The sequence below is a fragment of the Callorhinus ursinus genome, unplaced genomic scaffold, assembly GCF_003265705.2.
Source record: "Callorhinus ursinus isolate GAN/ISIS: 27379988/994484 unplaced genomic scaffold, GSC_fseal_2.0 scaffold20, whole genome shotgun sequence".
Classification (NCBI taxonomy): Eukaryota; Metazoa; Chordata; class Mammalia; order Carnivora; family Otariidae; genus Callorhinus; species Callorhinus ursinus.
In genome coordinates this window covers 17,732,101-17,757,787 of record NW_027397082.1, presented here as the reverse complement: position 1 = coordinate 17,757,787, position 25,687 = coordinate 17,732,101, and the positions used below count along the sequence as shown (strand labels likewise).

Sequence of the window (25,687 nt, the reverse complement as noted above, 5' to 3'; positions counted from 1 at the left end):
AGTATTTTGCTCATTGCAGTGTCCCCAGCACCTGGAACAGTGTCTGGCACACTGTGGGCATTCAGTAGGTGTGCAATGAAGGGGTAAGTACACTTACGCGATGGGACTCTTTCCAGAGATTTGCAGGTGCCACTCTGTCTTATTAGGTAAGTTCAGACCAGAGTTGCCCAGGAAGGGCTGCAGATGCCCTTCCCTCCAGTTTGGCTGACAAGAGTCATAATGCTGCATGTGTTTTGTGGTGGTCAGCGATAGCCAGGGGACTGAGGAAATGAAAGGAGGGTGTTGAAAACTGTGCCTTGATATCCGGGCCTGCCTGTCTCCTGTCCTCCTGTCTGCTGATTTGGCCTGTGGGTGAGATTTGCTTCTTGTGCAGAGCAAGGCATGGGGTCGACTCTGTGGCCTCGTCTTGAGAATACATATTTGCTGAAGAATGGCCCCCTAACCCCGAAACACCTGCAACAGCAGGAGCTACTGCTCTCTACACATCACTCCCCCCCTCTCTCCATAGCAGTGAGGCTGCGGTTCATGAGGTTCATTCTTTTCATGAGCCTCGAGGAAATGGCTCAGCTGGCTTGGCTCATTCATTTCCTTGTCAGGAAAGTCAGTGTGACCTTGACCATCAGTGGGAGACCCGCAGCAAGCACATTGTGTATCTGGCTGGATTCACTAATGATTGAAAAGTACTGTTGGCAACTCACCATGCTGTAAGTGTTGTGTGCCCCTAATTTATTGTCCGAGGTGGGGGGTGAGAGATATTAATTTGCAGGTCATTTCAGATTTACCTGGGTCATCATGCCGGACATCATGCCACTCCCATGGAAGCCTTTGATGAATATCACTGGAAGAAAACTGTTGCAGAAAATAAAAAGAGATACACTTGCTTTGAGTGGTGGAAAAATAGAATCAATTTGTAGCCCAAGAAGTTATTAGAAAGTAACTTTGGATTTATAAAGTCCTCCAAAAGGAGTCTTTTCTGCAAGTACAAATCCAAACATGAACCTTTTGTTCTTTGTGAGTGTTGTCTTTGATGGAGGATTTAGGGCCGGGGAGAGAGGCCGAGACCTGTTTTTTAGGGAAGGGTGGCCAGAGGAGAGCTGGCCTACACCAGCTGCCAGCCGCCGGGCCTTTGCTTCTTGTGCAGAGCTTGCTGTTAGCCATTTTCTCCATAAAACTGAGCTTAGAGAAGAAAGCATGACGAACCTAGGGTGGTGAACTTTTCAGAAGCAAGAGTTGGTTTAAATATAGATGATCTGCCTTACTGGCAACTTGGAGGCTGCCGTGGGACTTGTTGTACCTTTTGTAAGACAAGTGAGGAAAGATGTTGGCACCTGTACATGCGCAGTTTGTTTATGAAATATAAACTCTCCTGTAGAAGCGAGGGCTCCAGAGGTCAGCGTACGAGATGGCATGTCCTACCTTAGATGGGGGAAAGGTGCCTCCAAGCCCTCCCTGCTAACTGCTTCAATCTCCAGAGGAGGTTGGGACAACCAGGCTTAATAGGACTGTTATTTACTGATGAGTACTGATTCTGGTGGGAGTGGGGGCAGAGAAGTCTCTGTGAAACTGACAAATCACTGGGCATGATTTTCTTTCCCAAGGAGGAGAAACAATAGCCTGGGAGCTCTAGTCTCCAGTACTTATTCAGAGAAATGTGGCTCTTTCCAGCTGGAGGGATTTGATTTATATGCTCCGAGCCAGCTCAGAGCTGAGGGGAGCTGATGTCTCAGGCTCCAGGGCTAGGTAGGGTCCTGGGCTGGCCATCATGGGTTTGCAGCACATCCTCCTCAGTATTCCACAGCAGCTGTCTGGAGTTTTTTCTGCTGTGCCTGAACTGATGTCATTTCCCCCTTGGCAGACAGCTTGGGCTTTGCTGCGTCTGAGATATGTCACGAGAAGGTGGGGGTGGGTCGGAGCCAGGCGGGGGGAGTAGCGAGGACAGCAGGAGGGAGAGCGCCTGCCTGGTCCCAGGACTCTGTTTACTTTCTCTTCTTTGCTAAGGAAGGCTGGTTAACTGGGGCTGCGCGGAGCACGCAGGCCCACCTGGGGAAATGCTCATTCCAAGACCTTAACTTTTTAAAAGCCCTTTGTTCCAAACGTTAGTGTGGACGATGCTCTTGCAGGATGCCTTTCCTTTTGGGTCTTAGACAGGTAATTGAACTGGCTATCCGTGGATCGGGTTTGGGCAGGGAAGAAGGGTGGGAGCTTGTTTTGTTGTACTACTGCTTTGGGTGGAGGGAACCTTTGAGAAAAATGTCTTGCAGTTAGAGCAGGCCAGCTCCCATGCAGAAATTTCCAGGCTTCTCTTCTTGTGTGCTAGTTGCTCCTTACTTCCAGAGCCACCTTGTTCTTAACCCCCTACATCCCTGAGGTCTCTGGGGCCGTCCATTCTGATTTTCCATTAGATACCATAAAGCTGTTTCCAGAGCCTCACAGAGGAAACAGCTGAGGGGAGAGGAGAGGCAGACTAGATTCTTGATCCAAACTGCTTTTATTCCTTCTCCATTTTGATTTGGTTAGTTAGCAGAGATTTCTTAACAGTTCTCTCCTTCTAAAGAGAGTCTGAGTTGGGGGGAGAGGGATCTTCTAGAGGGAAGGGCTCCCAGAGGCTTTTTCTCCTTGTAGGCGTGTGGTCAGGGCTGTGTGGCTCAGGGACGTCCTGGATATCTCAGAGGGATAGGGGTGGGATTGGCCTCATTTTGGCGTTCCTGACAGATTTTTCAGAGCCAAGAGACCCCTGTGGCAGAGTCTTGATTGCTTTATGAACTGCTGTTTGAAGTAGGGGCACTAAATTATAGCCTGTAACCTAGTGTGGAATGAGAAAACAGTAGCAAGAGACCAACTGCTGTCTGCTGAGAACACAGCTGTTGCCAACTATTTATTCCAGGGCTTCTGAGAGTTGGCTACCCCACCCCCCTTTGGTCTGAGAGGCATGTCTGTATCGGAATGTGTAACTGTAACCAGCGGCTGTAAGAGGGGGTGGGGACAGACACACACCCTCTGCTGCCTGTTCCTGGGTGAGGAAAAGCCACAGATGAGATCAAACCAGAAGCCTAGGGAGGTGCTGGGTTCGTCTCACTGTTAGAAAAGTGCTGGGTGAGCAAATCTCCCTTGGGTTGCCCCAAATTCTTTAAAAGTCAGTGTCTCTGAAAAGCTCACTCCATACATACTGTCGGTTCTCTTGTTAATCTGCAGTGTGCACCAAAGGGTGTAGCTGGTAGGCCAGGGGGTGGGTGTGGGGGGCATTCGAGCACCTCCTCTGTCCCCCAAGAAAGGCTGTCCTTTTGACCTGTGGGTGGAGTGAGCCCTGGTGAGGACTTTGAGCAGCATTGGAAATGAGCTGGATGAAGCATCCCATGCATGTATGTCGGATGTCAGGGGGAGAGGTGGAGACTGTGTGATCAGGTGGAAGGAGCAGGGCAGGGGAGCCAGAAAGGCCTGTGTCCAAATCCTGGCTCCCCCAGGGTCTTGGGCAGGCCGCTTAATTGCTCTGAACCTCATCTTTGAAATGAAAATAATAAAACCTACTGGAAGAGTTACTGAGGGGTTTTCACAAAAGAGTGTATTTAAAACATGAGCACCTTGGCTGGCTGAGCTAGGCATTTAGTAAAAAAGTAACCATTATTTGTATGTACTCATCCCTAAGGGATGTGAGACCCCAGAGTACCGCAAGGGTATGGGAAACTAGAAGCCTGAGGACCAGAGGTGGAGGGTGGAGTGGACAGGTCTACCAGTGTGAGCTGACTGGGGGTTGGGAGGCTGTTGATTACTATACCAATATGCTAGTCATCTTGTATATTGAGGACACAAGAAGAGGAGGGCCCATGTCCAGTCACCTCCTCTCAGCTGAGAGGATGCAATAGATCGAGTGAAGGGCTGGGTTGGTGGTCTTGGGGAGCATCTCAGAGGATCAACAGCAGGGGAATCTTAAGCTCTTGTTTCTTCTTTTTTTTTTTAAGCTTTATTTATTTGAGAGAGCGAGAGAGAGAGAGGGAGAGTGCGCATGCAGGGGCGACGGAGGGTGGTGAGTGGAGGGGTAAAGGGAGAATCTTAAGCAGACTCCAGGTTGAGCGCAGAGCCTGACGCGGGGCTCGATCTCAGGACCCGGAGATCATGACCTGAGCTGAAACCAAGAATCGGATGCTTAACCATCTGAGCCACCTAGGCACCCCTTAAGCTCTTGTTTCTGAACAAATCCGTGGTAGAAGGTTGAACTAGAAGTCCTCTTGAAGACCCCTTCTGTGATTCAGACCTTGCCTATAAAAACTTTGACTGTTTTTGGTTACATAATTTTGTGTATTTCTAGCATTTCTGTGTCTGACAATGTTACTACATTCTTTACTGGAGCTATGGGAAAGCTAGCTTTCTAAAGATTACTTGGTGATAATTTTGTTTTTAAAAAATGACAAAAATATATATGCTATTGGTCTTTATCATACATAATACATTTGTACTTTCATACGTTTTTTTCTCTCTTAATCCACATAACAACCCTGTCTTAAGTGGTAGTGCGATTCTACTTCTATGGAGGTGCATGCTGAGGCTTACAGGAGGTAAACCGTTTGCCCAGAGTTGCTCAGCTAGCTAGGAAAATGGTAATGGAAGTTTTGTTTTTTCTTCTCTTTTCTTTCTTTCTTCTTTTTAATATTTTATTTATTTATTTTAGAGAGAGAGCGGGCTCATGAGCAGGGGAGGGGCAGAGGGAGAGGGCAGTAATCTCCAGCACGCTCTGAGCTGAGACTGGAGCCCAACGTGGAGCTCGATCCCACGACTCTGAGATCGTGACCTGAGCTGAAACCAGGAGTTGGATGCTCAACTGGCTGAGCCACCCAGGCATCCCTTGTTTCTTTTTAAACCCTGGTCTTTTGATTCTAAAGCCTGGAGTTCTCTCACTACCTAGACTGCTCTGCCCAAGGCCTGTGTGAGAAGAGCATTATTTTAGTTGGGGCGTATTATCCGAAGGTTGTTTCTAGGCAGCCCAGGTTCCAGCTAAGACACACTCGTCTCTTTGTGCCCATTTGCATTTACTCTGTGGAAGACTCTCATGCATGCAGCATCTACTGAATAATGCCACTACAAGGAGATTTGAACACTTAATGAATGCGGACCTGACACAAAGGATGCAAAGATAAATAAAGATTAAAAACAACAAACAAACAAACCCTTAACCTCCTAGGAGCTCATACTTCATTGCAGTGGTTCTCAAAATGCATTAAAATCACCTGGGAGTGGGGCTGATGACAATGTAGATTTTGTAGGTCTGGGGCCAGAGCCCAGGAACATGCATTTCTATGAAGTTCTCCAGGTGGTTCTGACTGAGCTAGTTTCTGGCAATTTGAGAGCACCTCCTGCTCCACTAGGTTTAGTAGCATGGAAATAGTCGCATGATAACTGCCTATAACAGGAATGCCCAGGCCCTAGGACAGCAGAGGGTGGGAAAGCATCTCAGTCAGGTGCAGGGGTGGTGGTGGGGGGTGAAGGGGGTGAGGGTTGAGGGGAGGGTAGAGAGTGGTGTGCATGAAAGGCTTTCTTGAGAAGGTGATATCTGATCTGAGTCTTGAAGGATGAGTAGGAGTTTACCAGACATATGATCTGGGGAAAGAGCATTCCAGACAGACCAGGTTGGGAGTGTTGTTTTTGTTTTCTCCTGTAGATGAGAAGGGAAACTGTCATCTATGAGTCAGTACTAGGTATGCCTGAAGCAAGACAAGGACTTTGGCTCACCAACCACCATTGGCGTCCTTTTTGACATAGAGAAGGAGGAAAGCATTAGGGCCCTTCAGTCTGGTTATGAGAGTGGCATGAATTCAGTGTCTGTAAAGGGCAGTTAAGCTTTAGGCTGTATTAGTTCTTCCATGCAAAGGACAGTTAAGACAGCTCACTGGAAACTAGTGTTGACTAAAGAGCAGTCTTTTTGTGCTTAGAGGAGCTAAACTTCAGAAGAGAGTCACCTGCCAAACTTTCTGGGCATGGTGCTGTGTACCAGGGTTTAGATACCCCACAGAGTTGGGCATCTTACCCCTTTATTAACTGGCGAGATCAGAAAATGAGTTTTCTGGTTAAGAGAGAAGCCATCCTGTAAACTTAACTTTCAGAGAATAAGATTGTAACAGAACATCCTTAGTCTGCTGATTTCAATGAATTCTATTTCATGTTTGATTCAGAAGGCATTGATTTCATAATGCAGGCGGATTCTTAGGACTAACATGCTATATCTAAATGTATTGTGCACATATTCCATTCAAAGCATGTTGTAGATACAAAGACATAAACTCTATCCCTGCCCTCAAGGGGTTTATGGTCAGGCAGGGGAAGTAAGTGCTCAGGGTAATTGGAACGATGGGCAGGTGGTGGTGAGTGCCATTTGAGAGGAACAGGGTGCTGTGATTTCACAGGTGTGGGGAGGGGGCTTTCTGTAGGTGGCCCCGTCCACAATCCAGTAGTCTACACGGTTGCACTGCAGGTGGGTGGAAGGACCAGTTGATGGCAACTGCTGGCCCATGGAGTCCAGGCTATAGATCCATCAAGACAATCATCATTTGTATCTTGCACCTCAGAATGTTGCCTTTCTCTGTGGGACGGGCCCACTCTCCCCCAAATTGTCCTCACTGAAGTGAGATGATCCTTGATACTGGAAGTGAGTAGTCTCCAGCAAAACTGGGGTGTTCCTGCCTGTGTTGGAATATGTCATGGACAGAGACCCCTGGCCCAAGGGGCTATTTATAGTCTAGATAGTGGGAGCTGGTACTACGGGCCCTTGATTGGCCCGATGCTGAATGTAACAGGGCAACCAGAATGTTGAACCCCAGCTATTCCCTGGCCTAATAAGAGGTCTTAGGGTCTCACAAGGACAACACTGAAAATGCCACGGTGGTAAGCCAGCCTACAGGTGCAGGATGGGAGCCATCACTCGGGAGAGGGAAGAGGGAATTTGCCAACTTCTAACTTAACCCCTAACCTGCTGAATGTTAACCAACATTACGTGGTAATATTGTTTGTTTGTTATTTGTTATTTCATCATGACAGCCACCATGAGGGAGGAGGTCTTAGCTCCTTTCTATTGTGAGGAAACCCAAGCTCAGGAAGTTTTTCTCTTTAGTATCACACAACTAATGTGTGTCTGTGGCAGCACCGGAGGCCAGGGCTGAGGGAGTCATGTTGTCCTCTTGTATGTTCCCTTGGTATGGTACCTGCACCCAAATCTGCCAGACCTTCCCCCTGTGTGCCCTGCGCTCTGCCAACAACCAAGTATTGAGTCCCAATCGACATAACCTACCCTTGTGTGTGCTTAGCCTCTCTCTACAAGGTTCAGTACAAATTAAGCAAGACCCTGTCTGGAAGGGAACTGTCTGTGTATAATGCAGCAAACACCAAGGTGACACTTGTTTGTACTACCAGAGGTTGAAGCCAAAATCCTCATTGGCGCTGATGTGTAAAAATCTTGTAAGTGACAGCTCCATGGAGCACCTCAGTTCCCTACCGTCACCTAAAGGTAGGAGGAGGTGATTCTTATCTTGGCCTTTTCAGATGGATTTTTCTAAAAAAGATTTTATTTATTATTTATTTATTTATTTTAGAGCAAGAGAGACACAGCACGAGGCAGGGGAGGGGCAGAGGGAGAGAGAATCCCAAGCAGGATTCATACTCAGTGCGGAGCCTGACGCCTGACACGATGCTCAATCCCACGACTCTGAGATCGTGACCTGAGCCGGAATCAGGAGTCGGATGCTCAACCAACTGAGCCACGCAGGAGCCCCTCAGATGGATTTTTAAACCCCCAACCATCTCTGTTGCAAGAAGCTGTTTTTGTAGGGGAATGTGGCTTGTTTTTCATCACACTGCTGTTATCAAAGCAAAGAGAAACCAGTGGACTGGACAGTAACTTAGTGGAAAAGAAGACTGTATCTGCTGATTTTGAAACTTTTATCCAGCATGGAGCCAAAGAAAACATTTACTTCCTCCAGTGATATCCCACGAGTTGGACCCACCCCGTCCCACCCCTTTTCCTTGAAGAGGTAAATTTTAGTCCAGGGGAGCAAGAATTTGGGGCTACTTTAAAAACTGCTAGAAAATTTCTTTTTCTGCCCCAATTCTGTAGCGGCCAGATACTAGTTTCTTAACTCTCCTTCCCTCGCACTTCTTGACTCCATTGCTAATTTGTAGCAACAGTGAGTAGCCATTTCTGCGTGCCTCTGTAGCCTCTAGCCATTGCTTCTCTGGGCTGGGCTCAACTAGACTTGAATCCTGGACCTTGTAAGGGGCATTGGTTGCTGGTTGCTGGAAATGGTGATTCAGTCCTGGGAGGTGACTTACTTGACCTATCTTGTTTTACTCAGAGAGGAAGGGCAGTAGGGGAAAGCTGTATGCATTTCAGGAGACAGGGAGACATGCCTTGAGGATGACTGAAGGATAACACAGTGACTTCTTTTCCTGAAAGTGCCGTAGGGCTTGCTGGGTCTGTGTTGCACATAAGACATAAGTTCCCTTGGGCATTGCATCAAGGAGGCCAGGAAATTTTTATTGTTTGGTTTCTTGCTTAACACACAACATTCTCAAGTTCTTCCACTAAACTGTGACACACGGTCTCATTCTTGGTTTCGCATACTGCCCATCTGATCCTGTGGTTTTCATCAGGGGTTTGGAAATCCCTGGTTATGTACAGGCAGTGGTGTATTCACACCTGTGACCTCCCACTCCTCTGGGTGTGGCTCTGGAGTGTGGTGGGGAGGCCCAGGATAGGCCATGGCAGGCTACCAACAAAAATAGAATGTGCTATCACTTCCCCGTCTCCAGGTGAGGTTCTGGATTTATGGGCCGGGCTCCGATTGCTGGGTGATGGTAAACCTATCGTGGCCAGAGAGCCAATGGGCAGGTCTCTCAGCGGTCATGCAAAATCACATCCCCACCGCCTTGGTCTTACCCTTGGAGGCTCTCTTCATGCCACTGCTTGTTCCGTTTTAGCTAAGCAGCACAAGGAGCACGGGGAGGACTAGCCCTTTGGGTTCCTTGACTGTCAGTTGGCAGCGTCAGCACCTTTCTGAAGATTTTTGCATGTCTGATCCTTTGCTAGGGCAGGTGCACTTGTGAGGTTGACATCAGTCTTGCTCCTGGGGAATTTATAGAATGGTTGGGGGGCCCATGAGGCAATCAGGCAACAAGACCAGATAGAACATGATTCTGCACTAAATCGTGTAGAGCAGTTTGGCTGGAACAGTGGTTCTAAACTATGGGCAATTTTCCCCCTCTACCTGGGGGACATTTGGCAATGTTGGGGTGTTGCTGATTGTCGTAACCTGGGGTGTCGCTACCAGCAATAGTGAGTAGAGGCCAGGGATCCTACACAAAGAATTACCTGGCTTGGGCGCCTGGGTGGCTCAGTTGGTTAAGCGACTGCTTTCAGCTCAGGTCATGATCCTGGAGTCCCAGGATCGAGTCCCGCACTGGGCTCCCTGCTCGGCAGGGAGTCTGCTTCTCCCTCTGACCCTCCCCCCTCTCATGTACTCTCTCTTTCTCTCATTCTTTCTCTCAAATAAATAAATAAAGTCTTAAAAAAAAAAAAAAGAAGAATTACCTGGCTCCAAGTGTCAGTAGGGCCAAGGCAGGGAAACTCATGGCTAGACATTACTGATGGATGGTGAGTCCAGTCTGCTTAGGGAGCAGTCACAGAAGTCACAGGCTCAGGGAAAGTGGACTGAGATGTTTGAATACAGGGAAAATAGATGTACTTCTCCCTGCTGCTTTCCAAGCAATATGTATTAACTACCTGCCCAGAGATTTAGAATCTTAACATCTTGGTTGCCCCTAATCAGCAGGTCCTATGTCTTATCAAGGGCAGGTATGGAGTTAATTTTTTATGGCCAGTAGCTAAGATCAAGCCCTTCTGGAACTGGTATTTTATCTCTTACTCCGGATAGTAATAATCTGGATAACCACTTTGAGAAGGATGGGATCTCAGTAGTGCCCAAATAACTTTGTGTAGTTTAAAGAACAAATAGGCCACAGTTATTTCAATAACAGGCCATATTTTAAGCCAAGTGCCTATAGCTAGGACTTGGGTCTATTTTGTGCGTATCTCTGATAAAATAGTAAATTCCCCTTTTTCTAAGTCATCAGGTGTCTCCTTTAATCTTTATTTTTTTTTAAGATTTTTGTTTATTTATTTGAGAGACAGCATGAAAGAGAGAGGGTACGAGCAGGGGCAGGGGTGGTGGTAGAGGGGCAGAGCAAGAGGGAGAAGTGGACTCCCCACTGAGCGCAGAGCCTGATCAAGGATCCAGGACCCTGAGATCAGGACCTGAGCCAAAGTCAGATGCTTGACTGACTGAGCCACTCCTTTAATCTTTAAGTGTAAGGTCTTAGAGTTCAGAAAGTTCATTCTGAAGATTTTTTTTTTTTTAATCTTGTATCTGTTACCAGGGAGACATACATTTATTTATTTATTTATTTATTTATTTATTTATTTATTTATATTTTTAAAGATTTATTTATTTATTTGAGAGAGAGAGCACAAGCTGGGAGAGGGGAGGGGCAGAGGGAGAGGGAGAAGCAGGCTCCCAGCTGAGCAAGGAGCCTGATGCGGGGCTCAATTCCAGGAGCCTGGGATCATGCCCTGAGCCAAAGGCAGATGCTTAACTGACTGAGCCACCCGGGCACCCCAGTATTTAGCAATATTCAATCAATTTGTGATAAGCTTAGTAATTTTCCTAATTTATAGGCAGGCTTTTGACAGTAAATATATGTATCCCAATGCAAGACAGATGGAAAACACTACTTTTAATATTAAGAGCATTATCTTTGATATGTAATTCCATTTCTAGCATATTTTTGCATAATGCCATGCTAATAAGTTTCTGTGGCATAGATATTGGAGTTTGTTGTTGTTTACAAAATACATAATATTTTAAAAATTTATTTAAATTCAATAAATTAACATATAGTGTATTATTAGTTTCAGTGGTAGAGTTCAGTGATTCATCAGGCTTATATAACACCCAGTGCTCATTACCTCACATGCCCAGGGAGACCATTTTTAATGTGACACTTTGTCCCAGGTAGAAGTAAATAGTTTCCTTGAACATTGTTGAACTTTTTACTGGAGATAAATCTCTGGAACTGGTCTCTAGACAGACAGCAGACAAGACAAGTCCCATTATTATTTCTTTTGCTCCCAACAAAAGCCTGCTGCAGTGGGATGGAACTGCTGAGGAAAAAATGGGGTTAAATTTAGAATTTTGCTTAAAGTAAGGAAGATCTCTGAGATCCTGCATGTGCTCTTCTCTGTCAAATGAAACTGTGGTGAATCTCTTTTAAAGCACCTCAGTGATAAGTCTACTGGTACCTTCTGCATTTCAGATACCTTTGAAAGCCATACCTCTTTCCGGGCAGAGAAGTGAGTATTTTATCTGAGCAAGAGCCATTTTCAAGATTTAGCAAAGACTTTGATGAGCTAGAACCCAGTCATAGAAAGAATACTGATCCTGGAGTCAGAAGGCCAGGGTGTCCACAGTCCCAAGTCTGGCAGGTCCTTATCTATAAGATGAGGGTCGTAGCCCTTCTGACATCTTACAGGTGCTGAGTGTTGGGCTCAGATGCGAGGCTGGCTATTAAAGAAGCTTGAAAACCTTGAGAGTCCTATATAAATGTGTGTTTTATATGTATTACTTTTATATGTGAGTGTTGTGTATATATCATCATTGTTCCAAACTATGACCCTGAGGCTTTGCCACATTGTAAGTTGTTAAAGAAAGAATCCTGTTGATTAGATGGTACTTAATTAAGGTACACAATAAATCTGAATATTTCGGGAAGGTTTTCAGCAACAAGAACTGAAACATGAAATTTTTTTTTTTAACGTAGTTGGTTATTACAAAGTTCCTCAAAGGCAAAGTCCCTCTCTTGTCATTTTGTGCCTGTCAGCATCTAGCATAAAAGTTTAGGATAACCCCTAAGCATTAAATACTTTCCACTACAATTTGGGCTTTAGGTCCAGACAACTTGTTCTAGCTATGTGGCCACTCTGGGCCTTACTTTCCTTGGTGCCTGTGTGGAAAACATAAGTAAAAATGCCCAGCTGAATGCTTGATAAATACAGTCACTGGGAAGAACTTGGTTTTCTCCAGCCTGTTGAGTGTTGTGGCAGGAGGTTTTCCTGATTGTCCAGAGATATTCCTCTCATGCAGCAAAGAGGGGCCCCCCTCTTTGTCCAGGTCTCTGTTTACATGTCGTGTGCAAGATGTTGCTCGAGCATCAGTGTGGAAAATTCATGTCTGCTGTTGATGTTTGGGTCTCTGCAGCATGCCTTAACCTCAAGGTGAAGGGATGAACATCTATTACTGAACTTGAGAGCAGGAGGAGCTAATCAAATGCCCACAGGAGCCAGGCAGTGACAGCTTGAGTGAAGCAGATGGGCTTCGGGGACAGCCGGGATTGTGGAGAGGCTGAGGCGGAGCCAGAGCCCGTGTACATCTGTGAGCAGCCTGATATGCTGCTTAGGGAATGTGGGCCCGGAATTTGCAAGAGAAGCTGGAACTCTGGTTTCTGTATGATTCTTTTTCATTTGAAAATGTTAACCGCTACGGACTTGCCTGTGGTTCTGCCACAGCTTGCTTGTCTCGGATTGTAATTCTCTATTCTTGAATAAACCTGTTTTCGCTGGTTTTAAAAAAAATTGACCATTAATTCCATTTTTATTTTTAAAGATTTATTTATTTTAGAGAGAGAGAGAGAGACAGAGGGGGTACAAGTGGAGGGGAGGGGCAGAGGGGGAGGGAGAGAGAGTCAAGCAGAAGCTGCACTGAGTGCAGAGCCCATGAGGGGCTCCATCTCACAATCCTGAGATCAGGACCTGAGCTGAAACCAAGAGTCGGTGGCTTAACTGACTACGCCACCCAAGTACCCCCGTTAATTACACTTTTTTTTTTAATTGAAAAACGGGTGCCTGGGTGGCTCAGTCAGTTAAGTGTCTGACTCTTGATTTTGGCTCAGGTCATGATCTCAGGGTCTGGGATTGAGCTCCACGTCGGTGGGGCTCCACACTCGGTGGAGAGTCTGCTTGGGATTTTCTCTCTCCCTCTCTCTCTGCCCCCCTCCCTCCCTCACTCTTGCTCTCTCTCTAATCAATCAATCAATCAATCAATCAATCGTTTTTAAAAGTTGAAAAACAAAGTTACCATGTGGGCATAGAACTCGTTAGTTAAGGGCCCGTTGTGGTCTGAGGGCCACCAGTTGGCAATCCCTGCTTTCAGGCAGGAGATGCAGTGATACAATGTAGGAAGGAAAGAACCTGCCCTCATGGGACCAACTATGAACACATGATAGTTGGCTGAATCGCCCTCCTGCTCTGCCTGAGTGCCACCTGCTCTGTTAAGTGCTGATATCTCGCCCCTTAGCTGTCTGCATCAGCCCTTGCTGAAGATGCCGTACTTCTTAGTGCATTTATTCTGTGGCAGAAGAGGCCAGTGATAAGGGATTGCTGGGGATACCTCAAGGCAGGACTGCTTTTCCTTCTAAGTGTCCCGGGGTGAAAGAATGGCACATTAACCCAATGTCCTGAGCTGCTCCAGCCAGCAAGACCCCACAGGCCTGGACGTCTAGGACATCGACAAGTAGCCTTTAATAAAACCATGGACTATGTTGCAACTTCTGATCTGTGCTCTGGGATTTTCCTACCAGGGTCAAGTGGCTTTTTCTGAGTTTGTTATTCAGGTTCCTCATAGCAACACAGGAAATGGATTTTAATTTCTTTTTTGGCTGCTCTGTTTGGGGGCTATTTAATGAGGATCCAGTTTGCAACGCAGCAGTACTGGTGTGGATATGACTGCACCTGATGTTATTTTTTTTTTTAAAGTTTATGTTTATGATCTACTGCATGTACTTTTTTGTGGAGTGAAGCAGAAAGCATATGAATGATTGTATAGGCCTTGATTCTGAGTGGCTACTCTTGGGGGTAACTTTTGGGATGTGCTTGGGATTCTAGAAAAAGAATGTTGGACCATTCCACTTTCAGAGGCAAGAACTATGTGTATTGTACGTTTTTATAAATCTAGGACGGTGGTTCTCAAACTTGAATATATATAAGCCGAACCCCTGGAAGTTCTTAACCTATATTCTTAAATACACCAGGTGATTTTTGGGCCTGTGGACCACACTTCAGGAAACATGTCTCTGTTTTGTTCCATTTATTATCGAAGTGTGTTCATTGCTACCTTGGGGCAAATTCGCTATTTGTGAGATGCCATGATTCATTCTGATTCACTGTTGCCATCCTCACCCCTTGGGGCGTGCCAGTCTTTGGGAGTCCCCAGACAGAATTGTTCCATGAGACCCTCATAGGTGGGAGTCAGTGGACCCTTGCCGCTGCTACAGCAGGGGTCCCCAGGACCCCCTTCCACAGTGTACACCGCAGCCACATCTTGAAGCAGCTGCCGCCCACATTGGTTCTAGGCTTTTCTCCAGTGTTACTGGCTCCAGTCTTTGCAGCTAGAGAGTGGGTGCTCTCTAGCCCAGGGAACTGGAGGCTAGAGCCCTTGGGGGTAAAACATACTATCATCTGTGAGGGATGAGGCTGAATTTTACCAGATTAGATTTATTGGCTTGTTTAGAGAAACCTAGCCAGCCTAATTGTCCTCCAGGAAAATTACTGAACTCAACCAAACAGCATAAAAATTGATTCCTAAGATCCCAGTGCATACAAAGCAGAGAGTCTGGGTTAATTTCTTAGCAGTGGCTTGCCCTTTATCAGAAAGAATGAAACGGAGCTCTTTTAGGTAGGAAAGATTAAAGGAGTAATTGTCATATATAGTTCATATTGTGAAGGATACAAAAGTAGGACCTGACACGCCCTATCATAAAAAAAAAAAGGGAGGTTAGACTAACCTGTAGGAAACAACATGTCAGGACTCCTGCTGGATCATTCCTCTGCCTGAGTTTACTTTCCTTCATCCCCCAACTCTTCTGTAATCTCTTTACATTCAATTCAAAATGTGTGCCCTTGAACAATTCTACTTATTTCCCTCAGCTCTTCAAACAGCTTAAAATCATTAGTGTTAGGGAAAAACTGATACAAACTTTTTTTTTTTAAGATTTTATTTATTTATTTGACACAGAAAGCAAATGAGAGAGCACAAGCAGGGGAAGCAGCCGAGGGAAAGGGAGAAGCAAGGCCCCCCACTGAGCAGGGAGCCCAATGTGGGGCTTGATCCCAGGACCCTGGGATCATAACCTGAGTGTAAAGTAGAGGCCTAACCGACTGGGCCACCCAGGCGCCCCTTACTGTAAAATATAGGTGTAAAGCCACAAAACTTTAAAGAGTGTTTTTTATGATCACCTAAAAAAAAATTTTTTTTTTTTAAGGACCTGGGCCTGAAAGTGCTGCATTTTTAGAATTCGAAAATTCTAAGATAGAATAAAAATGGCTGATTCTAAGTTAAAGTTGCTTGCTGTCTTTTCTCATTTAGCCATTTCAAATCTGTCTTGTTTATGAAGACTCTTGCCCTTTGGTTATAGAGTATTATCAAAATCAGATAGGACTCTGGTTCAGTAGATGTATAGTGCTAGAATTTGGTCTACTTTCTGGAAAGCCATTCCTGGTTCAAGACTGGAAGGAAAGTTGATTTTGTTACTCTGTAGTAGCAGTCACAAAGCAGGGAGACAAAAAAAGGGGTGGGGGAGTCCCAGGTTGAAAAGTAATCATAAGAATTGCAAAAATATTTTGATATTATTCATATATCTGGCAACACTATAGCCAACAATGAATTTATAAGCTATGGTATTTTAACTGTGGTGCAGGGCATGGCCTCTTCCCAAATTCTCAGTTATTCTTTTCACACTTCTCTCCCTGAGATTCACTGTACTCAGCCACACTAGCCTTCTTTCTTTTCCTTGAGCACAACAAGCTCATTCCTGCATTGGTGTCTTTGCATGTACTTGACATTCCCTCTGCCTGGAACATTGTTCCCAGAGGTCTCCTTCATCTGGGCCCTTCTCATCATTCAGGGCTCAACTTTGATGTCACCTTCCCAGGGAGGCCTTTCCTGATTGCCCCATCTAAAACCTTTTCTCCTATTATCCTGTTTTATATCCTCATGGAGATTATTACTATTTTAAATTCTAATTTAATGTTAATTTTCAGTCTTCCCCACTTGAACATGTTTAGGATCTTTTTGTCGTTGTTCTGTAGTTCCAAACAGTGTGCCCCCGTATGAGTTTATTATTGTCTGAAAATTCCATATCTTTAATCAACTTTGGGAATTTTTCAGTCATCTCTTTATCACATCTCCTCTATATTCTTCTTCTCAGTCTTCTTATTCTCATTTTCCATTTCCATGATGTCTTTTAATTGGTGTAAGCCCTTTCCTCGGTAATTTTTTCAGATCTGTTTCCCAGTTCACTAATTCTCTCTTTAACTTGGTTTGATCTCTGTGTAATCAATCTGTTGAGTTTCTAAATTTCAATAATGATTTTTCTGTAACTTTTATTTTTTCCCCCCCAATCTGCTCGGTCACTGTTTTCTTCCGTATGTTCGTTTCTCATGTTTTTCATTCTTTTTTTTGGTTTCAATAATTTGAAACATGCTTATATATTATAGCTTATCTGATCATTTTATTAAGTTTTTTTCCGAGAGTCTTACCCTATTTGTTGAATTTCCCAAGTCTTGTTTGCGATGGCTTATTTCTGCTTAAGTTTTTGTATTTTCTGTTGTGAGCTCATCTTCAACAGAGCTTTATTTATGGGAATCATGCCCTGATTGAGGGTAGGTCTCAGAGTTTTGTATTTCTTTTGCCAAATGTCACAGGGTTATTGCAAGCCTGAAACCACTTTTTGTGTTCAATTTTTGCCTTGGGGATTTTCAGACCATATAGTCGTACAATTCAAATCTCAAATTAGCTTATGGAAAGACCTGTGGTTACAGATTATTAAAGCAGATGCTTTTTTCCTCTCAGTTCAGAGCTTGCTTTCTTTTTTTTTTTAAAGATTTTATTTATTTATTTGACACAGAGAGACACAGCGAGAGAGGGAACACAAGCAGGGGGAGTGGGAGAGGGAGAAGCAGGCCTCCCGCCGAGCAGGGAGCCCAAAGTGGGGCTCGATCCCAGGACCCTGGGATCATGACCTGAGCCGAAGGCAGACGCTTAACCGACTGAACCACCCTGGCACTCCAGTTCAGAGCTTTCTTATTGTCACTGTGTGCCAACAGGCTAATTTTTTCCTAGTCTGCTCTGTCTTTTTGAGGGTCCTCATTGTATATTGGGGCTCATTTTCAATTTCCTGTTTTCAGGTGGGCCCAAGAGCAATAAACAGCCTCCTTTTCCAGGGCAGCTGAAAAGGCCTGACCTCATTTACCACTGTACTTTTTAGTTCCCGCCAACATTTTTGACTCCTGAGGATCTTCCTTACTTTCTTGCTAGCTCAGCTGTGTAATTAAAAGGATATTGTTATATAGCCACTATTTTTAGGAGTTTTGGCAAAGAAGAATTTTTAAAGTTACCAACCTAGCTCTCTTGCCACAGAAGCAGGGTCTCTGCCCCCAGAATCTCTTGCTCATTGCTGCTGCTATAGCACCCAGCACAGTACCTGGCACGTGGGGAGGAGATCAATACATATTTGTTCTTTGATTTGTGGAATTGGACATTTTGATTAGAAACTGTTCCTTCTCTGGGCGCCTGGGTGGCTCAGATGGTTAAGCGTCTGCCTTCAGCTCAGGTCATGATCCCGGAGTCCTGGGATCGAGCCCCGCATTGGGCTCCCAGTTCCTTGGGAGCCTGCTTCTCCCTCTGCCTCTCTCTCTCTCTCTCTCTGTCTCTCATGAATAAATAAATAAATAAATAAATAAGAAATAAATAAGAAAAGAAAAGAAACTGTTCCTTCTCGGGGCACCTGGGTGGCTCAGTCAGTTAAGCATCTGCCTTCGGCTCGGGTCATGATCCCAGGGTCCTGGGATCTGAGCCCCACGTCAGGCTCCCTGCTCGGTGGAGAGTCTGCTTCTCCCTCTGCCCCTCCCCCCTGCTCATGCTCTATCTCTCTCTCACTCACTTTCTCTCTCTCAAATAAATAAAATCTTAAAAAAAAAAAAGAAAAGAAAAAGAAACTCTTCCTTCTCCCTGTAGGGAAAGCCAGAAGTTGTGCTCCAAATTCATTCATATCCAGCAGCCAAGATAGTGTCCTCCTATCCTTTAACACCTGTGAACGATTTCAATTTTCCTATTTTTTACTTTTAAACTCTAAAACTTTGGTGCGTTCCTAAGGACCTGAAGATGCTGCTGCCAGTTACTAGTAGGGTTTTCCAGCCCCATAAATTGGCAGATTAAAACCATCCTTAGGGAACCATTACTGCTCAGTGTCTCTCTTTGTGCTGGCGCTTGGAAAGTTCTTATGCTGATTAACTGACCTTTACAGTGGCTTAGCTGAGAACAGCAACTATAAGAGATGGAAACTGTTGAGGAAAGTGTTGTTAGTCCCACAGTTTATGTTGCCACAAAAGAGATGAGATGATTTTTTGCATATGTGCAGAAGGTATACTATTCATCCTTTTCCGTTGTAAAAATGTTCTTTCCAATTCAGTGTCGGTCTTGCTTGGTTCTTCTTTGTGCCTGTGCTTTTTGTTTGAGGACCATGTGTGCCCTGTATCTTGGAGCCAGTCTCTGTGAAATCTGGGCTGAAGACACATACCTATAACAAACGAGGATGCTGACGGTCATTACCGCAATCATTCCTGAGATGAGAGACCTCAGCATGAGAGCATGTGTTATTCACACAGTTTCTTCATGACAAGTTCTACATTTCTAGCAATTTTTTGGCTATGCAGTTTTGTACAAATGAAAAAATGGCTGGGAAGGAGCTGTCTTTAAAATGCAAATCTGATCTCGTCACCTCCCTGCACTGTCTGGTCCCCACTCACCTAACTTCCCTACCTACTTCTTCAACCATCTCCTTTTAGTTAAAGGGCTTTGTTTGTACCATCTCCTTTGCCTAGAATGTTCTCCCCATCCCTCTTCCCTGGTTACTAATTTTCTAACCATCTTGGCGATCTCCATTCAAGCTTACCTTTGTCACAGAATCTGTCTGGACCTTTATGACTAACTCCTAGGTCTTATCTCTTGTAAACTCTTACCAAATCATATATTTTTCTCTTGCTAGTTGTAGTTTCATCTGTGTGATTACTTTATTATCTTTCACTAGACTGCAAGCTTCACAAGGACAGAGAGCATGACCGTTTTGGCCATTTGCCCATTGTGTTCCCCATCCAGTTCATTGCAGGTACTCAGTAAATGTTGAAGGAAGGAATGAAGGTCCCACATTCCACACTGGGATGAAACAGCATTCTGCTTTTCAAAAAATCAGTATACGAAAAAACAACGTTTCAAGCAAAAAAGGGAGGAGTCCTGAGCATGTTGCCTCTCCTCGCTGTCCAGTAGAAGATGAAGGATCCTATTCCCAAAGTCAAAGAGCTCCACAAGGGCAGGGTCCTTATTTTTTCCTTCAAAGACAAAAATTTTGGTTTTGTTTGGTTTGGGGCTTTCAGTGGTTTATTTAAGCAACTGACGTATAAAAAGCAACTGAAGAAGTATAACCTCATCCAAGGCAGCTAAAGCTTACTAGTAAAAGCTCAGGCTCTGGGGCCAAATGAAAGAGATTGAACCACTCCCTAGCTGTGTGACCTTAGGCAAGTTACTCAGCCTCTGTTGGCCTCAATTTCCTGATACTACCCGCTTCATAAGTTGCTTTCAAGTTAAGATTAAGGAATACATGTAAGGCATTTAGAACAGTTCCTGGCACATAGCAGGTGCTCAGTCCACATTAGTTATATTATTCACCCCAGGTTGAATAACCGATGTTTTGTTAAGCAAACCGTTATGCGCCAAGCCCTGTGCTCATATTGGGAATGTGGGAGGTAGGTGAAGAGACAGAGCTCCTGCCCATAGGGAGAGCACAATTCATTCTTTGGTTCACTCTCTGGAGAAAGGGAATGGGAGGGATATTTACTGCCCACTCCTCAAGACTTGGCCTGAACAACATAATATGTGTAAAGTGCTTGAAGATGCTTGGGAGCAAGGCAGAGAATAATCTTCATCATAAAAGGTGTTGAGAATTTTTCATATTTGAACTTTATCCACTGCATTCTCTCCGGTTGCTTTTTCTGTTCTTCATGAGTCTGGAGCAACCCACGTTGCCGGTGAACTTCACTCTTCCAAAGTAGTTCTAAGTGAATGCAGAGTGCCGTTTAGATGGTCTTTCATGCCCAGTAATAATGGCTCACAGAGTAACATTGATATTAAGAGCTCAGAGAAGTTAAGTAACTTACTCAAGGTCACACAGTTAATTAATAAGCCCAGTATAAGAGCTGTGCTTTAGACCCAGATCTGCCTGCCTCTTAACCGTGTCTTCCTCACAGGTCTTTGAGAGTCCTCCAGGTAATCCATGATTAGGCTCCTTGTTTAGGGAAGGCTGGAAGAGCACCAGGCAGCATTTGCAAACTGCTGTTCTTTGCTATCTCTTTGAATGAGAGAAGACAGATTTCAGGAGCCCTTGTGTTGACTCAAGGCCTCTGTGGGAGGGGATGGGAGGTGGGTAGGCTAATAAAGACTTAGGGTTGAAGGAGACATTAGAGAGCATCTTTAACTCCTCCTAGGGCCCCTGTGTCCATGTCCTGGTCCTCCATAGTGAAGACCAAACCCAAGAGAGCCAGGGCCAAACCCTAGGCTCCAGGATTTTCCTTTCCTACCAGTAGGTTTCTGGAGGAACTTACCTTGGGATTCCCCATCTCACGTACCCTCCTGCTCTTCCATTTCTTCCTTGCTAAAGGTGCATGAGCCCACTTCTTGTCTTCCTTAACCACCCACCCACTTTCCTTCCTCCTGTGGCAGAGAACGACAGTTTCCATCACCAAGACCATCCCAGGCAGCCTGCAAACTCTGTCAGGGGGCAGGGGAAGGAGAACAGGGGTCAAGATCTACTGGGTAGAAAGTGTTTGAGGTACACTGGATTAAATGATGCTCCTAGAGTTCGGCTCTCCCTAGGAAGGTGGAGGCAGAGCAGGGAAAAAGAGCGGGGTCCTGTTTAGACCAGGCTTCCTGTGCCGGGGGATGGAAAGGCCAAGAGAGAAGCTGACACCAGTAGGTCACGAAGATACCACTTGTTTAGATTTCAGATGCATTCCGTTCCACGCTGCACTTAGGACCAGTTGGCTGCCTTGTGTTCAGAGCCTGGACCTCATCTGGTAAATTTTCCCGAGGCAGAAGTGTCACTGGATTCTTTCACGTGTTGGAGTTGTAGGCAGCACAGCCCCTTTTAGAAACTATGTGGACACTTTGAACTGTGGTCTTACGAGCCAGTGCCAGAAGAATGGCATTTGGGGGCCTGGTAAACTTGGGAGAAACTTTTTGATGTCCTTATGAAAGCATCATTTTGCTCTGAAGTCAGGGAGGGTGTGTTCTAGCAAAAGAAGCGAGCCCAGATCTGCCTTCTCCACGTGCACCAGGCCTCCGAGGAGACCTCCGACTGGCCCCCCCCCCCCCCCCCCGCCCCCTGCCTCCATCGTGCTTATGGTGGATGTGGGAAGAGGCAGAGGTGGGAAGAATTCTGTTGGCGATGTTGTGAAACCCTCACTGTCAGAGCCTTCCAATGCCTTTCCCATGTTTCCTTCTTCCCAAACCCCTTTACATAAGGCCATAAGGCTCTTAAAGACCAGGAAATGCCTGAGCCTCTGGTGGCAGAGACCTGCCCTGAGCCCGGGATCTGGTCTTTAGCTGTGCCTCTCCCTTGTCCCATCCCTGTGACGTGAGGCGCCTGAACGGTCTCTACCCAGCCTTAGCCCTGTGGCCGGTTGCCGGAGTGCCTTGTTTATACCCTTGGCCAAGTAGACAGTGTAGTGTAGAGCAAGGCCAGGAGAGGAGGAACTGACCGTGTGACTTAAGTTTCCACTGGCAGGCATCCGCCCGGATGTATGCTGTGGGCAGGGTCAGCCTGAGTAGCAGCAAATACAATACTGTGGTTTTAGTTTCTCTGCTGAGCAGGGTTTTTTTGTTTTTGGATTTTTTTTTTTTCCTTCTTAACCCCGAGCTTCTTGAGGATGGGGACAATGTCTTATTCATCTTTGTATCCCACATACCCAACACAGTGCTTGGCACAAAGACAGTGTGTCCAGTAAATGGATGTGTTACTTGTTTAGAATAAACGTTGAAAGCCAGACAGAGCACCTGAGACTTAGAGGTCTTAGCATATGTGTGGTGGGGTCCACAGTACATGTGGGGCTGAAGTTCAGGTTGGCTGGTGGGGTCTCTCATATCTTAAATGTGAAATGTCAAAAAACCATCTTTACCTCCATCCCCATCCACCAGGGCTGTGGATAGAATTTGGCACACCACGGAGTGGTTACTCAGCAGTGCCCTTTCTGGAACTGTCCCTGACAAGGCACAGTGTGAATCCTAGGTCCAGTCAAGATCATCAAGAGATCATTTGATAAGCAAAAAATTATCTAGCACATTGAAATTGGATGAGGTCAGCTGGGCAGGTAACCCCGTTTTTTAAGAGTGAAGAATTTTAGTGCCAAGTTAACTTGGCCCTCTTTGGAATCACCCTGTAATTAACCTTGAACAGTGTGTGTTTTGAAGGACAGAATGACTGACTCAATGCTAATCCTAGAATATGTACTGCATTAATTGGTTCCAGGAACTTTCACAGAAAAGCCGGTTTTATTTAAAAAGGACTGCTAATTACACGAGAACCATCATCTTTTTACCGGCTGAGTGTAACACCGGAACATCAAGTGTTTCTGCTTGGACATAAAGAAAGTGGGGCACCTGTTTCCTTTCTGAGGAAAACTTCGTTCTTTACTGGTCGGCTTTGTGTGCCGAATCCTCTTCACCCTTTCATAAACCTTTGTTTTTTTTCTTCAATCTGCTGCTGTTGTGGGTTCTAATTTTTTTTTTCTTCACGGAATGAACATTGATGTAGACCGTCTTGGCGGAGGGTGGGCAGACAACCAGGAAGAAGAGGATGAAAAGAAAAGTGGCATTTAAAAGCTATAATTTCATATGTTAAATTTTTTTTTTCCTTTTTTAGGATAAGGAAACCTGTGTGGGTACCAATAATCAAAGCTACATTTGTGACACAGGACACTGCTGTGGACAGTCTCAGTGCTGCAACTACTACTATGAACTCTGGTGTAAGTCCTTGCCCCCCGGGGGTTGCTGGCACCCCAGGGTCCTCCTGGTTACTGTCTCCACTCGTTGGGAAGCAGTGGGCTGGGCACCTTTTCTCATTCTCCCAGGGGCAGTGTTGTGAGTAGAATCTGTTGCTGGGTTCCAGAAGCATGTCCTCTCTAGAGGAGGAGTGCTCTGGTGCTCTTCAGACACCAGGGGCTGACGACTAGAGACTATGGTCTGAGCCTTCTGAAGAGGCCGTGGTTACCAGGTCTGCTGAGGAAGCTCCTGCCTGGGCTTCTCTCTGATGCCCCCTCTAGTGTGTGCTGAGCAGTGACAACTCACATCCTTCTGTGGGCCCGCCGGACACCCAGGCTTTGCTGTCTTTGCGAAGAGAGGTTACAGCAGCCAATCTGTTGTGAACGCCAGGCTAGGCTTTGTGGATAGCTGTAAGGCCATTTTCTTGTGAAAACCTTAACGGCTTCCAGAATTCCCCCATAGAGCATCAAGGAGCTGCCTCTGTGTCTGGTCCCTGTCAAAGGGATCGCCTTCCCCTAGGTCCTTGCTCATGGAGCCCTCCCAGAGTGAGGGAGTCTAGAGGTTTAGCCCCCTCCGTTTCTTTCCCACTTCTCAAGCTGAAATGTCTGGAGGTTTGCTTCTCTGGTGCATCTCCCCTGTTAACTCTCAGCTAATTGCTGCGTGGAAACGGTCCTCATCTCACCACTGGTTTGGTTGAGGCCATGAACTTGCACCTTCAGACTTGCACAAGGGTGGTGACATTGGCACAATCTTCAGGGACCTAGCCAGGTTCAAGGGTTTCACTAACATGCTTTTTTGCACTTCAGTCTTCTCGAAGCTCGGATGAGACTCTACAGGATGCTGCTGGACAAAGAATGGGAGGACAGGAGAGTCCTTAGGGCAGAGAGTCCCCAGGTGACCAGCAGCACGCTGGTTCACAACTGTCTGTAGAGAGGAGAAATGGTAGCCTGTTTCCCCAGATAGTTCTAAGCCCCCATCATCCCCTCCATTTGGAAACAAACTGGGCTGGTTTGCCAAAGCGGACCTTTCCTGCCCCCATCACCCTTGTCCTTTCTCCCCTTCTCTGATCTCCCCACTACTCCCGCATTGGTGATGTGGTCAGAAGGCAGCTAGAAGGGCTGTTGTTTGGTATGGAAAGGAAATTAGACTCTTGGCTGGGCAGTCTCTCCCTCTAAATGTAAATGTATCTTGTAGCCAGTGGGAGTGGTTCCTCCAAACAGGACCTCTCCTCACTCTTATCTTCACCTTTCGAGGACTGAGGACTGGCTCGTCTGCCGTTCTGAGGAATCCCAGGGGCAGCCAAGTGCATAGTCCCTTCGTAAGGAGAGAACAGGGCTTGGGGTGTCCACACCAGTCCTCTGCGAATATAAGCAATAGCAAAGGAGGACCCAGGGTTGTTGCTATTTTAGAAGGGGTGGGGTGGAGGGACTTACTAGAGAACACAAAGTGCCAGGCAGGTGAACAGACTGTGTTTAAATGTTTTAAAATGCAGATAACAGCAGGGCTCCAATTCTCCCTCCCACCCCTTGTTAATACAAAAGTCGAAGCTGGGCTGCCAGAAAGCCACAGAGCTGCGGTTGGTTTTTCCGGGGCCCGGCCCAGGCAGCATCGGTTGTGGAGAGACATGAGGTTGTGGATGGTCTCGTCTCAGACTGACAGAGCCTCCTGGGCTTTTGGCAGAGCAGGCCCAGTAGCTACCAGAATTGGGTCACCGTCACCGTCACCGGGGCGGGGGGTAGGGGGTGGGGCAGCGGGGACAGGGAGACCCAGATGGCAGGGACGCGGCCTGGGAACCAGGCACTTCACCCCAAGGGCTTAAAGAAAGCCAGAGGAGGAGCTGCTGAGTGGCCAATTCTCTCTCCAGTTACGGTCAGTGGAGAAAAGGAGGAGGCCAGAGACCAGAGTCGACGGGGGCGAAAGACTTGCCATTCTATGAGCTGGCCCATGCTTTCCAATTCTGGAGGAATGGAGATTGTCAAAGCAAAACTGTCCTCATTGGTGCCCAGAAACGGCTTCTTGGTCAGGAGATGCCCAGCGAGTGTTCCACCCCCCTCAGAATTCTGGCGTTTTCCTCCTCATCAGGGTCCTGGCCTCTGCCTGATGTGTGGATAGGAGGGAAGATGAGTGTTTGGATGAGCCCCTTCAGTTCTTAATCAAAACTGCATTTTTGGTCACTTTGAACCCTGTTCCCTCTAACTGTCTCTAAACTTTGCCTGACATGTGAAAATAATGGGCTTTGTGCTATTCTTTTTGTGTCTTTCCTTTGGAAGGAAAGAAGTTTCAGCCAGAAAGTCCTTGGCAGAGTTTCTCTCAGACATAGTACCTCTTTAACCACAGTTGCCTACAGAGAAGGCCTCAGGGGAAAAAAGCAAAAAATGCCATTTCCACCAACCTGTTCACGTCTATGGAGCTGAGTCTTCCTGTGGGCTGAAGACTGTTTTCTCTCTCTCTCTCACAAACACACCACACACACACACACACACACACACACACACACACACACACACACACAC

The 25,687-nt window shown here is 46.0% G+C and overlaps 2 protein-coding genes and 1 long non-coding RNA gene across 5 annotated transcripts in view; 2 read left to right on the top strand and 1 right to left on the bottom strand.

Annotated features, from left to right (window-relative positions):
- WBP1L (WW domain binding protein 1 like) overlaps positions 1-25,687 on the top strand; it is a 56,475-nt gene that overhangs the window by 18,991 nt on the left and 11,797 nt on the right. For 2 of the 3 annotated variants that reach the window (XM_025881095.2, XM_073904256.1), the window contains exon 2: positions 23,056-23,158. In XM_025881095.2, coding sequence (XP_025736880.1) covers positions 23,056-23,158 — 103 coding nt within the window. Of the gene's footprint in view, positions 1-21,528; positions 21,562-23,055; positions 23,159-25,687 lie in introns of those variants that run through there. The other variant, XM_025881096.1, reaches the window with a different exon arrangement.
- The window catches only part of ARL3 (ARF like GTPase 3), a 115,433-nt gene that overhangs the window by 81,658 nt on the left and 8,088 nt on the right, over positions 1-25,687 (bottom strand). The window lies entirely within an intron of this gene.
- On the top strand, positions 1,895-12,639 carry LOC141374635 (uncharacterized). The gene is made up of 3 exons (XR_012381674.1): positions 1,895-2,148; positions 11,350-11,386; positions 12,291-12,639. It is a non-coding gene; the product is annotated as an uncharacterized lncRNA (long non-coding RNA).